Source organism: Chiloscyllium punctatum, chromosome 12, assembly GCF_047496795.1.
Source record: "Chiloscyllium punctatum isolate Juve2018m chromosome 12, sChiPun1.3, whole genome shotgun sequence".
NCBI lineage: Eukaryota > Metazoa > Chordata > Chondrichthyes > Orectolobiformes > Hemiscylliidae > Chiloscyllium > Chiloscyllium punctatum.
In genome coordinates this window covers 36,220,691-36,237,722 of record NC_092750.1, presented here as the reverse complement: position 1 = coordinate 36,237,722, position 17,032 = coordinate 36,220,691, and the positions used below count along the sequence as shown (strand labels likewise).

The window sequence follows — 17,032 nt, the reverse complement described above, 5'->3', positions numbered from 1 at the left end:
GAGGGTGGTACGTGTATGGAATGAGCTGCCTGAGGATGTGGTGGAGGCTGGTACAATTGTAACATTTAGGAGGCATTTGGATGGGTATATGAATAGGAAAGGTTTGGAGGGATATGGGCCGGGTGCTGGCAGGTGGGACTAGATTGGTTTGGGATATCTGGTCAGCGTGGACAGGTTGAACCGAAGGGTCTGTTTCCATGCTGTATATCTCTATGACTCTATGCTTCTAATAGTTTCCCCACAACTGAGGTTATACTGACGGGCCCATAGTTTCTGGTTTATCCTTTGCTCCCTTCTTGAACAATAAAAATACACTGGCTAACCCCACTCCTCTGCCTCCTCTCTTGTGGTCAGAAGGAAATTGAAAATTCTTGCCAGCACCAATGTTATTTCCTCCCTTACCTCACTGAAACTATTGGCCACACTTCAGCCAGCCCAAGAGATTTATCTACATGTAAGCCTGCCAGACCACACAGAGCCTCCACACTGTCTCAGCTAATTTTTTAATGTATATCAGTCCTTCTCGATGACTTCTATATCCACATTGTCTCTCTCACTAGTGAGCACTAACACAATGTATTCATTTAGAACAGTACCTGTGTCCTCTGGCTCCACAAACAAATTACCACTACGGTCCTTGATGGGCACTAGTCTTTCCCTTTTACCTCATGTACTTGTAAAATAACTTGGATTTTTCTTTACTTTTCTTGCCACTATTCTTTTATGCCCCCTTTTCACTCCCCTGAATTTCCTTTCTCCTTGCACATTCTTGTACTCCTCTAGGGCTTCTACTCATTTGAGCTCTCAGTATCTGCCATTGTGTCTCTTTTTCTCCTTATCTGATCTCATGTATTCCTTGATATCCAGGGCTCACAAGATTTATTGGTCCCACCCTTTGTCTTCATTGAAAGACGTTGACCCTGTACTCTCTATTTTCTTCTCAAATGCGAGCCCCCCATGACATAGATTTCCTAAAAGTATGCACTTCCAGTTCACACTATCCAAATCATACCTGATCTTATTAAAATGAGCCTCCTCATTTTAGAACTTTAATTTCAGGTGCATCCTTGTCCTTTTCCACAGATCCAGAGTTCAATTCCCAAATTGTACTAGCTAATCAAGCTTGCCTAGGGCAGCAGTCTTTCACAACAATCAGCCTTCATATCCTTGCACAAGAAGAATCTGATAACATGATGTTTACCCTGGAGAGTCGGAGGCTGAAGGATGACATTATAGAGGTTTATAAAACCATGAGGGGCATGGATAGGATAAATAAACAAAGGATGGGGGAGTCAAGAACTAGAGGGCATAGGTTTAGGGTGAGAGGGGAAAGATATAAGAGAGACATAAGGGGCAACTTTTTCACACAGAGGGTGGTACATGTATGGAATGAGCTGCCAGAGGAAGTGATGGGCGTTAGTACGATTGCAATATTTAGATCAGATTAGATTAGATTACTTACAGTGTGGAAACAGGCCCTTCGGCCCAACAAGTCCACACCGACCCATCGAAGCATCTGGATGTGTATATGAATAGGAAGAGTTTGGAGGGATATAGGTTGGGTGCTGGCAGGTGGGACTAGATTGGGTTGGGATATCTGGTCAGCATGGATGAATTAGACCGAAGGGTCTGTTTCCATGCTGCACATTTCTATGACTCTATAATTCTAATCAACACCCAAGATTGATTTAATCTCACCCTTGTGGTGGGAAAGATTTTGAATGGAAGTTTAAGATACACACTGCTCAAATTCATTCTTCATTGACTGTGTACAATAGATACCTAATTTAAATTTGCACCTTGCGCTGGCTGAAACATAGGTTCTGATTCAAGTCTTAATCTAGGGCTCTAGTATAAAAATCAAGGTTAACACACCAGTACAGTTCTGAGGCAACAATGCACAGAAGAGTCATTTTGTGAAATACTAAACCAAGGCCATATCTGTCTCTTTGGATGCTTGTAAGAAATGTTAGAAAACAGCAAATGTTAAAGTAATTGTCAAAACAACAATTACATTTTTAAAAAACCTTTAAACTGATGCCACTGAAGTTGTTGTGTGATGCATGTGATTCATGCAGACACTGTATCTGTAAAAGTCTTAGGTACTCTCAAACCAAACAACCCTACAAAGTATTGCACACCAATATCGGGGCTAGTGTTCAATCTTGAAGAATTGCTCTTAAAAATAATCCAGTAAGCTCCAATATAGTTGTATTCACAGAATTATGTATTTTACCCCATGTCCCAGGCGTTTCCATTATGCTTCTAAGGTTTCAGAAGAATAGGCCTACCAATAGAGTGGTGCTGGCAACTTTCACTCGAGATCTGATGAAACCTTGACTTCATGTCAAATAAAATTACTGAAGTAGGCGATGTAGTATAAAATACAGTATTACAATGCCAATCACCAAGTGGCTCAGAAATACCACCATTGATCAAGCTGGCCCATTCTTGAAGAACACAGTTGGAAAAGTGAAGAAATCAATACAATGAAGTAGCAATTTGTTTTTGTGCTCACTGACACGATAGTAAATAGATTATAACTCTTTTCAAGATAATGTCTAACGTTCATAGTGACTAAATTCTCCACTACAGCATTAAATTGGACAGATTAAGAAAAGATCTAATAGCCCAAATTGCCTCACCATGAGATGCTGTGGACCAACAGCAACAGTATTATATATCAAACATATAATCTTATGGCATAGCATTTATTCCATTATCACCATTATTGAGTTAAGTAGCCATTCAAGTCAATTTGTACACAGAATAAGGTTGTGCAGAGAAGGAATACCAAGTGTATCATAGATTAAGGTATTTCCCTACTGCATGAGGCTACCAATTTTACAAATATAAAAACAGAATATGGAAGACAATGCGAAGGACCACCACAACCAAATGAGCAGTTTACATATGAATTCCAGAACATTGGTAAAGAACTTGACAAAGGAAGCAATAAATTAAGCTGCTCATAGATGTGGACAATACTTACTTCTTCCCATCAAAGGAAGTGATTTGAAAGCAGTATCTTCGATCCTCACAATCCACAGCCATAACAGTACAGTTGTCCAAGTCCATGACAAGACCTCCTGCAACATCCCCTCGAGCTTGACGCATCAGGTTTCCACCCTGGGTAAAGTAGTAATGCCTTTCCCAGGTAGATGATACTAATCTGGTTTTACTAGAATCCAAATAAACACAGTTTTACTTTTAAGACTATCTGTTGCATTTTTCTAACAGTTTATATGACATTGCATTGCCACTATTACAGATTAACTTGCAATTAACTTCACAATGATCATTTCTTGGGCTGAAAACTTCAATGAACTACAGCTGTCCAACATTTAATTATTTCCGTAATTAATATTTTTTTAAAAACCACTCCAAATGAAATAATGCTAAAAGTATTTACTACCTAAAATACCTTAATTACTGCTCGGTAATTAGATATAACAAAACAAGAAGCTTTAGCATAATATAAAGGATTTAAAACCACTTTTAAAAAATGCTAGCAAGAGCATGTTGGCTTTCAAGAAGAATGTGGAGAAAAATCTGACAATCAAGCAAATAATAATTTGGTTGATCAAAAATTATCTAAAGATCTTTAAAATGGGTCTGCTTGGCACAACACCTTATCAGAACAGCTCCTTTGCTAATGGAACTTGGGTTTGAACTCAATGGTTTAAATAGTGCTGCTATTACACGATTTTCTTATAGGGGGAATCTACAATATCATTTATTGTATCCGTTGCTCCCGATCCGGTCTCCTCTCCATTGGGGAGACTGGACGCCTCCTAGCAGAGCGCTTTAGGGAACATCTCTGGGACACCCGCACCAATCAACCACACCACCCTGTGGCTCAACATTTCAACTCCCCTCCCACTCTGCCGAGGACATGGAGGTCCTGGGCCTCCTTCACCGCCGCTCCCTCACCACCAGATGCCTGGAGGAAGAATGCCTCATCTTCCGCCTCGGAACACTTTAACCCCAGGGCATCAATGTGGACTTCAACAGTTTCCTCATTTCCCCTTTCCCCCACCTCACCCCAGTTCCAAACTTCCAGCTCAGCACTGTCCCCTTGACTTGTCCTACCTGCCTATCTTCTTTTCCGCCTATCTTCTTTTCCACCTATCCACTCCACCCTCCCCCCCCCCAACCTATATCCTTCATCCCCACCCCTACTCACCTATTTTACTCTATGCTACTTTCGCCCCACCCCCACCCTCCTCTCACTTATCTCTCCACCCTTCAGGCTCTCTACCTGTATTCCTGATGAAGGACTTTTGCCCGAAATGTTGATTTTACTGCTCCTCGGATGCTGCCTGAACTGCTGTCCTTTTCCAGCACCACTCTAATCTAGACTCTGGTTTCCAGCATCTGCAGTCATTGTTTTTACCTGGAATCTATGACATTATAATAGAACTGACTGTACATTATGGAGACAGAGTTCAATTCTCTATGTTACTATGTTATGCCTAATCAAGTGCTTTGTGCAAAAGCATAGTATGTGTCCTATTCCTCACAATGTAGCACACGGAGAACAGATTACAACATTCAAATTCAATGAACGCATTCATCCAAGAAAGACAGGACTAACACCATCGAAAATGATTAAATGCATCCCCATGATGCAGTTTGGGATGTGTGAGAACAATGAGAAGAAACATCGAAAGTGGAGACTCAAGGAGATTACATGCAGTGAAAGGTAAAATGTAAACAAATGGCCGGTTGGGGGGAGAGACACACAGGTAAAGTGAATTGTGACAGGCATGGGTAAAGTGGATTATCAAAAGTCTTTTTCCCAGACTGGAAATGTCACAGGGGCATAGGTTTAAAGAGCGAGAGGGAAAGCTTAGAAGGAAATGTCTGAAGAAAGTTTCTCTTTACAAAGGCTGGTAGGGGAAGTGGTAGAAGCAAATATAACAGCAACATTTAAGAAGCATTTGAACAAATATATAAACAGACAGGGAGGTGGATCATATCTGGGCAGATTGGATTAGTTCAAAACGACATGATTCGGCCAAAGGGCCTCTTCCTGTGCTGTATCGTCCTACATTAATAAAACGCAAAGGACTTAGAATATCTGACCAAATAAAAACAGAATCAACAACTATTTAGGAATAAAGGCTATTGTTGAAAAATATATACTGTAAATAACTTAAAAGTTAAATTTGACTTGCAGGCTCAAGGAAAAAGCAAGAAAGAAAAAGCCCTGGCACAAAATCTATGAGTAAAATGGCTGCTTTTATGTTTTTCTACGGTTCAGTTATTTTCAGCCGGGACAAAGATTTGCTTCCTGGAAATATCAATACCTTCTGTTTGCTTAAAATGAAGTCACCTCCGTTCAACTTGCTACCCATGCAATGGGCATAGTTTCTTACTGTAATTTCACATCATGTATACAGATAATAACTTCACATATTGCAATCAATGATATTTGAGAGTCTAAGGGAACATTTCCATGACAATGCTTGACCCTTACTTTCTTGTATTCATGTAACCAGTTTTTCTGGTTAGATTTCTGTTGATATTGAATATTTTGGTATCTGGATCAGGTAGATACAATGAATCACTGGCTACTTCCAGATCCTGAATGGTCTGATGCATAGTTTCCACTTCAGTCTCCATTTCCCTACGGACACTAGAACATAGACAAATAAGCTGATATTATTGTTTCAGTAATATTTTAACCATTGGTGTTTTAACCTAATACTATCTAATATCACTTATTAAAATTATATGCAATAATGCAAATCACGTTACTATTTATAGTAGTCCTATCTGAAATAAGACCCAGGGCACTACACAAATCAATTTTACCTTAGACGAGGATTCAGTTCTGTATGTCAAGATAATTGCTATAAGTTTTCTGGAAAGAAATTGCTCAACCATGTTTCAAATGTGGAATTATCTGAATCAGATAGCATTACAAATATCCAGATGCAGTTACTTTTTCCAGATCCAGGGAAAGCAAATTTGGGTTTTCCTCTTTCTTTGTGCCTCGTTGGTGTATGAAGGACATCAACAGACTATTAATGCATAGACCTTAATAGTGTTTTTGAAAGTCAAGATAAATCACAATCTAGACCAATCCACAAATGGGTCATTGACTAGTGAACCGTGGCTGACAGAATAGATCAATGATCTCGGTGCAGTATTAATCAGTATTGCCAATTTAACTCTTATTCAATCATGGGCATCGTCAGCTAGGCCAGTATTTATTGTCCATCCTGAATTGTCCAGAGAGTAGTTAAGAGTCAGCCATATTGCTGTGGGTCTGGGATTATATGTAAGCCAGTCCAGGTAACATTAGTGAACCAGACGGGTCTTCCCCAATTGGCACTGGATTCATAGTCATTTTTAGAATTATTAGCATCATCATCATTCCAGATTTTTACTGAATTCAAATTCCAGCATCCATCGTACCTGGGATTCTGGATTAGCAACTCAGTGATAACACCACTAAGCAGTTGTTTCCCCTTACTAAAATTTTATCCTTTCATTCTTATTTTCATACTGCAAACACAAAGCTGAATGAATATAACCCCCTTTTTATTAGCTCAAATAGAACTTTAATTACCTGCTGGAAAGGATAAAGAAAATATTAAAGATTGATTGAGTTGAAGGAGGAATATAACTTGTAACAAGAGCAATTATAAAGTAATTTTAACTTACCCCTGCACACTGGCACCAATATTTGTCAGAAATTCTTCCAACTGTTGAGCCATGTGTTCAGAACCCATTTTAAAGAAGTTTATCTGAAATACACAAATTATTAGTATGCCTGTGGAAAACACTCCAGACACAGATTTGTATTTTTTTCATTCATTCATGAGAGTGCAGCTCTGGCTGACTGGGGCCAGCATTTTTACCCACATACCCAATTGCCTTTGAAAAAAATGGTGGTAAGCTGCTTTCTTGAACTGCACTGGTTCATTTGGTCAAGATACACCCAAAATGCTGTTGGTGAGTAAGGGGTAGGGGTTGGGGATATAAAGTGTAAGGGCTTTAACCCAACCTCACTGAACTGCAACGCACTTCCAAGTCAGAACAGTGGGTGGCTTTAAGAGGACGTTGCAGTTGATGGGATTTTTATGTTCTCTGCCCTTCTTCTGGATGGTAATGATTGTGGGTTTGGAAAGTGCTGAATCATGGTGAATTTCTGCAATGCATCTTGTAAATGGTGCGTTCTGCTGTGACTGAGCATCAATGGTGGAGGAGTGAAGGTTTGTGGTTTGCAGCGCTAATCAAACAGGCTGCTCTGTCCTGGATGATGTCAAATTTCTTGAGTGTTGTTGGAGCAACGCTCATCCTGACAAATGGATCAATTACATTGCACTCCAGACTTGTGTCTTGTACAGACTGAACAGTTTCTACAGAATTCATAGCCTCTGACCTGCTCCTACAACCACAGTTATTTACATGGCTAGTCCAGTTCAGTTACTGGTCAACTGTAACCCAACTGGTGGGAGATTTGGTGATACTAAAAGCATTGAGTATCAGAGGGGTGATGAATAGATTATCTCTTATTGGAGATGGTCATTGCCTGGCACTTAAGTGGCAAGTAATATTTGTGCCACAGGTCAACGCAAGCCTGCATATTGTCTAGGTCCAGATGCATCTGGACATGTACTGATTCAATATCTGAGGACTCAGGGATGATGGTGAACCTCGTGTATCCATATTTATGACCTTTTTTGATGAAGGGAAAATCATTAATTCAAGCAGCTAAAGATGGTTGGGCCTTAGATACCAACCTAAAGAACACCTGCAGAGATGTCCTGAAGCTGAGATGACTAACAAACCACTATTTCCTTTGTGATGAGACTATTTTCATTCACTCATAGGATTTAGACATCACCAGTCACACTAATATTTATTGCTCATCTCTGACTACCTAGAATCCAGTTTCGGTTAAGAGTCAACCACATTTCTGTGGATCTGGAGTCACGTGGGGGCCGGATCTGGAGTCATGTGGGGGCCAGACCTGGTAAGGATGACAGATTTCCTTTGCTAAAAGGAAGTTAGTGAACCAGATGGGTTTTTCTGACAATCAACAATGGTCACTATTAGACCATTAATTCCAGATTCCTTTATTGAATTCAAATTCCACCAACTACCATGCTGGGATTTGAACTCAAGCCCCCAGAACATTAGCTGAGTTGCTGGATAAATACTGAATCAATAATGCCACAAGACCACTGCCTCCCCATAAGTCCAGCCAACATAGAGTTTGCTCCCTGATTTCCATTGACGAGTTTTGCTCGGGCTCCTTGATGCCACACTTGGTCAAATGTAGACTTGTTGTTGAGTGCAGTCACTCTTACTTCAATTCTAGAATTCAATTCTTTATCCATGTTTGAACCAAGGCTGTAATGAGGTCAGCAGCTGATTGAGCCTAGTGGAACCCAAACTGAGTGTCAGTAAGCAGATTACTACTTTCACAGCGCTGCTGATAAATCCCTTCCATCATTTTCCTTATGATCAACATTAGACTGATGGAACAATAGTTGACCAGGTTGGAGTTGTCTCGCTTTTTGCAAACAGGACACACCTGGTTAATTTTCCACTTGTCATGTAGATGCCAATGTTGTGGCTATACTGGAATAGCTTGGCTAAAGACACAGAAAATTCTGGAGCACACAAGTCTCCATATTATTGCCATTTTTTTGTCAGGAACTATAGCTTTGCGTTACCCAGTTCCATTGGCTGGGGACCTCATGGGGTCCAGAGTCAACTTTGAAAACTCCATGATGCCTAGGGCAACTCCCCTCAATTGTTTGCAACTCTGCTAGGTCTTTCCTGCTGCTGGAACAGAACATGCCAAGGGGTGGAGACGGTGTTGCCTGGGATATAGTATTTAAGTGACAGTCTGTTGCTTGACTAGTCTGTGAGACAGCTCTCCCAATTTTGGCACCAGTGCCCAAATGTCAGTAAGGATGACTTTGGCAAGTTTCACAAAGACTTAAATCTAGCCACGAGTATTATAGTAAAATTTGTAATTTTGAGTCAGCAACTAAGGATTGCTGTTGGTACTGTAAAGGAGCTTAAACTTGTCTCATTTTATACCTAACCTCGATGCACTCAAATGTGATAGTAGGCTACAAAAGGCACAAATATTACTTTTCATTGTTTTAGTGAGATATGGATAATGCTGAGAGGTCCAGTGTTTGTTGCCCATCCCTAATGGTTTCTGAGGTAGTAATGGTGAGCCACCTCCTTGAAACCCTTCCATCAATCTCGACAGCCACAGTGCTGCTGCAAAGACTGAAGCTAATTTTCTCCTTAACTGCATTAAGAGAAACCATAGTATTTTACTTAGAAAGTTTACAACTTAAGCAGAATAATTCTGAAAAGAATTTAAAACAATGTGTTGCACCAACAGACCTGAGCTTGCATATAACCCAGGAGAGGTTCTAGCAGTGCAATCTTTTTCTTGTACTGTAATGTGTTCAGTGCACAAAAATAGTGCATCATGGTCTGATGCTGCTTCTTTCTAGATGTGTACAGATCTTCAGTTGCCTCTAGTTTTATCTGTTTGGAAAGAAGATTTTTAAAAACTCATTTGACTTTCAAACTTTTAAAGCATTTACATAGCGCAAATTGAATTCTATTAACCATGCTATTTCAATTGCACTACAGTCAGTATGGTCAGGCTTTACCAACTATACTATTCTCTTTGTTGTCCAAAAAATATGAAAAGTGCCTGCTATAAATAATGCAGCAAAGAAAAGTATGTTTTCTTTCTTTAAGGAACTGAAAGCCAAAGATAGTGCTCAAACCTTATCATTTTCCTTCCGCTTGGATAGTCTACTGTATTTGTTAATAGCCATGTCAAGATCTGTGGAACAAACAAACAAATCAATATATATTGGTTTCAAATGTTTAGTTACATTTAAACCCAATAAATGGGCCTTTTAAAAAAAAGTTAAAGTCTCATACTGTTTAATATTTCAATCAAGAATTACATTAGAAGCTACCTATATATAGGGAAACCTCGATTATCTGAACAAGATTTCAAGGTCCCAATGCTTGGGCAAACTGTGTTATCCAAACATTTGATTATCCGAACAAAATACTCCCCACCAGTGTTGTTCGGATAATCGAGGTTGCCCTGTAGCAAAGACCTATAGTGACACCAGGATGATCAACCATCCTGGTTTTTCTGGGATTATCCAAAAATTTGATTTTCCTAGAATCCAATTTGTTCCATATTATTCCAACAGTGAGTGAGAAGTATGCTTAGAATGTCAATCACCTTGAATGGAGTCACTTTACATAAAGTACAAAATTCCCATCAACTTGCGATATAAACATTATTGAAATACTACAAAGAAAACATTATTTAATGGGCTCTAAATCAAGAAGTTTGAATCACTTATTGAACTGAAGTTGAGCAGTCCACTGGTGAGTTAACACAAAAATTGGTCTAACTTGGATGATAAAACTTGCTAGAAATTAAAGCTATACCAAAACATGGAAAATTGGAGCAAGAATAGGTAATATAGCCCTTCAGGCCTGCTCTGTCATTGAAATGATCATGGCTAATGATCAAACACATTCTTCTGTTCCTGCTTTTTCCCCCATACTTATGCCTAACTCCTTCTTGAATATATTCAATGTTTTGGCTGCAACCGCTCAACGTGGCAGATAATTCCACAAAGTCATCATTCTCTGGGTGAATAAATTCCTCATCTCTGTCCTAAATGGCCTACCCCATATCCTCAAACTGTGAACCCTGGTTTTTTACACCCAGTCATCAGAAACATCATTCCTACATTTCCGTTATCTAAATCCTGTTAGGACTTTTTTAGGTTTCTATGAGGTTCCTGTTATTCTTCTCAATTCCAGTGAATATAGGAGACAGTGAGGTCTGCAGGTGCTGGAAATCAGAGTTGAGAGTGTGTTGCTGGAAAAACACCAAGTCAGGCAGCATCTGAGGAGCAGGAAAATCTACATTCTGGCTAGAACCCTTCATCAGGAATGAGGCTGGAAAGATAAATGGGAGGGGGGTGGGGCTGGGGAGAAGGTAGTTGATCCATCGATTGGATTCTCAGCTTCCTTCTCCTCAGCCCCACCCTCCCTCCCATTTATCTCTCCACTCAGAGGCTCCAGCCTCATTCCTGATGAAGGGCTCCGGTCTGAGACATTGATTTTCCTGCTCCTCGGATGCTGCCTGACCTGCTGTGCTTTTCCAGCAACACAATCTCAACTCCAGTGAATATAGTCCTAACCAACCCCATTTCTCTTCCAAGTTCAATCCTGCCTAAGAATCAATTGGTACATCTCTATTGCACTCCACCCATAGCAAGAATATCCCTCCTCAGATAAGAGATCAAAACTGCACATATTGCTCAAGGTGTGGTCCCATTACTACTGCTTCTCTACTCACACTCCCTCTCACAATGAAAGCCAACATACCACTCCCCTTCTCCATTGCCTGTAGCACCTGCATGTTTACTCTTCGCGACTGGTGTATGAGCACACCCAGATTTCATTGCAAACCCCTCTTCCTGATTTATCATTCAGAGCAAATCACATATCTATCCACATTATACTCCATGTGCCATGCATCTGACCACTCAAACAATTTGTCCAAATCACACTGAAGCAGTTCTGCAGCCTCCTCAGAGGTCAATTAGATTAGATTAGATTTGATTCCCTACAGTATGGAAACAGGCCCCTCGCCTCAACAAGTCCACACCGACCCTCTGAACAGTAACCCACACAGACCCATTCCCCTACTTTGTATTTACCCCTGACTAATGCACCTAACATTATGGGCAATTTAGCCTGGCCAATTCACTTAACATGCACATCTTTGGACTGTGGGTGGAAACTGGAACATGATAGCAGATACTACTGGTCATCTTTCAAGATTCTAGAGACTGTGGAACACCTCTTATGATTTGGAGGGTGGCTAATGTAACCCCACTATTTGGAAAAAAAGGAGGCAGAGACAAATCAGGGAATTATAGACCAGTTAGCCTGATATCATTAGTGAGGAAAATGCTAGAGCCAAATAGTGACAGGATCTGACAGTCAGCATGGATTTAGGAGGGGGAAAACGATATATGACAAATCTAGTGGAATTCTTGAGGATGTATCTGGTAGAGCTGCTGAAGGGAAACTGGATGCGGTTTACTTGGACTTCCAGAAGGCTTCTGATAAGTGCCATGTAAAAGGTTAACATGTAAAATTAAAGGATTAGGTAATGTACTGATATGGATAGAGGGCTGGTTAACAGACAGGAAACAAAAAAATACATTTTTTTTGCCTCAAGTAGCAGGAAGTCACTCATGGTGTATACGGGGATCAATGCTTGGGATCCCAGACATTCACAATATATATTAATGATTTAGATCAGAGGACTAGAAAATATTTCCAAGTTTACAGACAACACATGACTGGTCAGGAGCTCCATAAAGTATAGAATAAAATAAAATAAAACAGAAATTTATTGTCACATGTAGTTTCCATGAAAAATACAGTGAAAAGTTTAATAAAATCACCCCACCACAGCACCTAAATCAATGACATAAGTCATACATAACAATGAAAAATAAGTAAAATTAAGACAAAGTTAATCACAGTTCAGTTAATGGCTCCTGGGCTCAGGGAAAGTCGATTAAGGAATGATAGAATATCCATACCAGCAACCGGGACAAGACTTGCCATCCCGGGACAGATTCCCATACCAGTACAAGACTGTCACGTCAGGCTGCTGGAATACTAGGCCAGAAGCCTCTGCTAAAGAAGACTGTCATGCCAGGCTAAGACCGCCACTCCTGGATGAGCTGGAAACCGAAGACAACTTCCACACTGAGTCAAGACCACCACGTTGGGATGGGTTTGCGACTTCACTTTCTTCACTTCTTCCATTCTGTTTTCCCCCTCTTATTCAATTCTTTTGTTCACCTTTACTGAAATCTAAGCAGCTCAAAAATGTGGTGCTGGTAAAGCACAGCTAGCCAAATTGCATCTGAGGTAAAGGAGAGTCAACATTTTGAGCATAAGCACTTCATCAGGAATGGGTGGGTTACTCACGGGGGCTGAGACATAAATGGGAGAGGGGTGGGATAGGGAGGTAGCTAGGAATGTGATAAGCAGATGAAGATCCGCCCAGATCTACCTCTCACCCAAAATTCACAATCCTGACTGCCCTGGTTGACCCATCGTTTCAGCCTGCTCCGGCCCCACCAAACCTATTTCCACATCCTTGACATTGTCCTGTCCACCCTGGTCCAGGATCTCCCCACATACATTCGAGACACCACCCACGCCCTCCAAGTCCTCCATGACTTTCAATTCCCCAGCCCCCAATGCAATATCTTCACCATGGACACACAGTCCCTATATACATCCATCTGCCACGATGAAGGCCTCCAAGTCCTCTGTTCCTTCCTCTCCCACTGACCCAACCCATACCCTTCCACCGACACACTCATTCAACTGGCTGAACTGGTCCTCACCCTCAATTTCTTCTTTGAATCTTCCCACTTCCTCCTGAACAAAGGGGTAGCCATGGACACCTGCATGGGCCCCAGCTATGCCTGCCTCTTCAAAGGGTACATGGAACAGTCCATCTTCCGCAGCTACACCAGCACCATTCCCCACCTTTTCCTCCACTATCTCAATGACTGGATTAGCACGACCTCTTGCTCCCACAAGGAAGCTGATCAGTTCATCAACTTCGCAAACACCTTCCACCCTGACCTCAAGTTCATCTAGACCATCTCAGACACCTCCCTCCCCTCCTGGACCTCTCCATCTCCAGCAACCGGCTCAACACAGACATCTACTTCAATGCAATTCTCATTTTTTCCTAGAAATCTAAACAGTTCCAAATCTTCAGCTGCTGCTTTACTTGGCCAATTTGTATGCCTGTTCCTTGGATCTAATACTATCCCTAATATCCCTGGTGGTCACTTTTCCTATTTTATTTCTGTGCCAGACAGGAATGGACAATTGTTTGCCATTGCCTAGTCACCATCTTTCCTTTAAATAGCATTCCACAATTTATCATAACCAATTCACACTTCATGCCACCATAATATCCTTTATTTAGATGCAAGACCCCAGTCTCAGAATCAACTATGCCACTCTCCACCTTAATTAACAATTGTGTCATATTATGGGCACTATTCCCAAGGGACTTTGCACAGCTAGAATGTGATTATTCTTTTATGATTACACAATTTCAGTCTAAGATGGTATGACCTCTAGTTGGTTCCTCAAGGTATTAATTCAGAAAACCATTTTGTACATGCTCCAGAAATTTCTCCTTGAAAGGTATTATTGCTGATTTAATTTCCCAATCTATATGCAGAGTATATTAGTGAACATTCTGTGATTTGTTCCGGCAGAATTAGGAGGACAGTTATCCTATAGATCACTAAAGTCTGTAATATTGTGCTGGATGTAAACTATGGAAAAAGAAAACTATACACCATGTGTAGATAGTATGTCCCTTCACTGGGGATGTTTTTCAGTATGGGGGCATGGGAAATTGTGCAGGTAGCTCATTACCTTCCCACTTATTCCCAAACTCCCAGAAGATGGGTAGGCACTGAAAATAACAAAAGTGAGTATTGCAGATGCTGGAATTCAGAGTCCACATTAGAGTGGTGCTGGAAAAGCAAAGCAGGTCAGGCAGCATCCAAGAAGCAGGGAAATCGATGTTTCAGGCATAAGCCCTTCATCAGGAATGGAGGCAGGGAATCTCCAGGGTGGAGAATAAATGGGACGGGGGGGGGGGGGGGGGGGGATGGGAAAAGGTAACAAACAGTACAATAGGTGAATGAGGGTGGGGATAAAAGGGTGGAGGAAGGTAGCAAAGAGTACAAAGGGTGGTGAGAGAGTGGCGGTGGAGGAGGCCCAGGACCTGCATGTCCTCTGCAGAATGGGAGGGGGAGGTGAAATGTTGGGCCACGGTGCGGTGGGGTTGATTGGTGCAGGTGTCCCGGAGATGTTCCCTAAAGCACTCCGAGGCTGCGAGGAGGCAGCTGGCCAATTAAATATAAATAAATAATTAAGGGCCAATTGAGCTTGTTAAAAACTGATAATATATTGCCTACGTCAAAATATAGTTGGAGTTTGTAAAATGATGGGAGGAAATGCGGATCTTTGGGGCACCTTTTGTTAATTGGGGGAAAACTCCTATATTCACTACAATTTCTTCAGCTCCATTTACTCTGGAAAAACCCATTCCCTGATCCCCACTTCTTCCCTATCCCCAAGCTTTCCAAATTCTCCACAATCCAACAGTCCAGGCATACCTCACTCCATGATTTATATTTTCTTCCCTGTGAGCCTGTCTGTAGTATCAGTATCAGTAACAGCTACTATTTAAGTCATGTGCTGTGGTACTGTCAGACTTGCTGGCCAATCAGATTGCCTGGTCACTCCTGAAAACCCCTCCTCAGAGATGTCCCAGAACTGGGCACATGGGCAGCATGATGGCAGTGGTTAGCACTACTACCTCATAGTGCCAGGGTCCCAGATTCGATTCCACCCTCTGGCAACTGTCTGTGTGGAATTTGCACATTCTCCCCCTTTCTGTGTTGGTTTCCTCTGGTTGCTCCAGTTTCTTCCCACAGTCCAAAGATGAGCAGGTTAGGTGGATTAGCCATGAGAAATGAAGAGTTACAGACATAGGGTAGGGAGGTGGGTGTGGGTAAGATGCTCTTTGGAGGGTTGGTGTGGACTCATTGGGCCGACTGACCTGCTTCCATACTGTAGGGATTCTATGATTCCATGAATTATATAACATAGCCTGGCCACAGCACTTTGCTTCTGCTGGCTAATTTCCATATTTTTCTAATTTAAATGTTGATAAATGAAACTAAACTCACCATTACTTGCTATAGCAAATACTTCATTTAGGGTTAGCATTTCTGAAAATAAATGAAAAATATTATTGAAAAAAACTGCTTACAAATTTGACTAATATTTTTGCTATCATATTTAATACCTGTCAGCAGAATTTTATGGTAACGCCCTTTTTCAAATTACAAAATTTCAGGCTGCATACTTAAGTAGGAATGTATTCAGTGCAATGGGAGATTGCATTATTATTGGATGTAACATCTTTTAGAGACGATATTAAAATGAGGCCCACCTTCCTGCTTGTCTTGGTCTTGCCAAGGTATGCCACTCAAACAAATACCACTAGAATAGATCAACTGATTACTCATCTTATTGCTATTTGTAGGCCATTGCTATGTGAAAACTTCAGACCTTGATTAAGTTAAAGTATACTTAAAATAATTGACTTTTTTTTGAGGTTACTTAAAAGGCAAGGAAGATTTCATATAAATGTTTTGACTAGTTTCCCCCCTTGTTTCCACTTCAGTCTTTCATGTGAAGTCTTTCATCTGAGCACATAATTGATCATTGACCTTAAATTACACTAATGCACAGAGAAATGTGCCTTTTTAAAACATTTGCAAGTTGGTAGTTTTTAGACATAACTATTCAAGGATTTGGAGATGCAATTAAATTATATTAAATACAGATTGCAGTTTTCATACCTTTTAAGTCCTTCTCCTTAAACTGTGTAATGGGAAACATCATGGCATCAGCTAACTGCGTCGAAAGTACAGCATGGCAGGAGCTGAGCTAAAAGACAACATGGCATTTCATTCTCTAAAGTAAAATAAAAGAACCTGAAGTCTTTTAAGGTTTCTGTAGTCTTCCATATTTGCAGACTTCTTAAATAATACAAAAGTAATAAGGACCTGGGGATATCTTAACTTTTGAATCCTGAAACACAATGTTTCACTGACTTTATTCAGATACCAGCAGAGACATACAGATCTATTAACCTCTGGTCTGCACTAAATTAATTTATATCATCTGGAATGGCAGTAAAGTACAATTTGCCACAATTCGTGAAGGTGACTAGAAATAGAACTTCAATCACTGGTCTTCATCAACAGATTCTTGTGGAATGTGACTGTTTGAATGAACATGAGATAAGAATAAAGTTATGCTGCAGAGCCAGACAGCAAGTTGATGTAATCTACAGATC

At 40.7% G+C, this 17,032-nt stretch overlaps 1 protein-coding gene across 3 annotated transcripts in view; it reads right to left on the bottom strand.

Moving 5' to 3' along the window:
- Positions 1-17,032, bottom strand: part of appl1 (adaptor protein, phosphotyrosine interaction, PH domain and leucine zipper containing 1) — a 64,513-nt gene that overhangs the window by 29,791 nt on the left and 17,690 nt on the right. For all 3 annotated transcript variants that reach the window (XM_072582338.1, XM_072582337.1, XM_072582339.1), the window contains 7 exons: positions 16,533-16,620; positions 15,855-15,896; positions 9,783-9,841; positions 9,388-9,534; positions 6,676-6,758; positions 5,483-5,641; positions 2,993-3,181 (listed from right to left, as the gene is read on the bottom strand). In XM_072582338.1, coding sequence (XP_072438439.1) covers positions 2,993-3,181; positions 5,483-5,641; positions 6,676-6,758; positions 9,388-9,534; positions 9,783-9,841; positions 15,855-15,896; positions 16,533-16,620 — 767 coding nt within the window. The remainder of the gene's footprint in view (positions 1-2,992; positions 3,182-5,482; positions 5,642-6,675; positions 6,759-9,387; positions 9,535-9,782; positions 9,842-15,854; positions 15,897-16,532; positions 16,621-17,032) is intronic.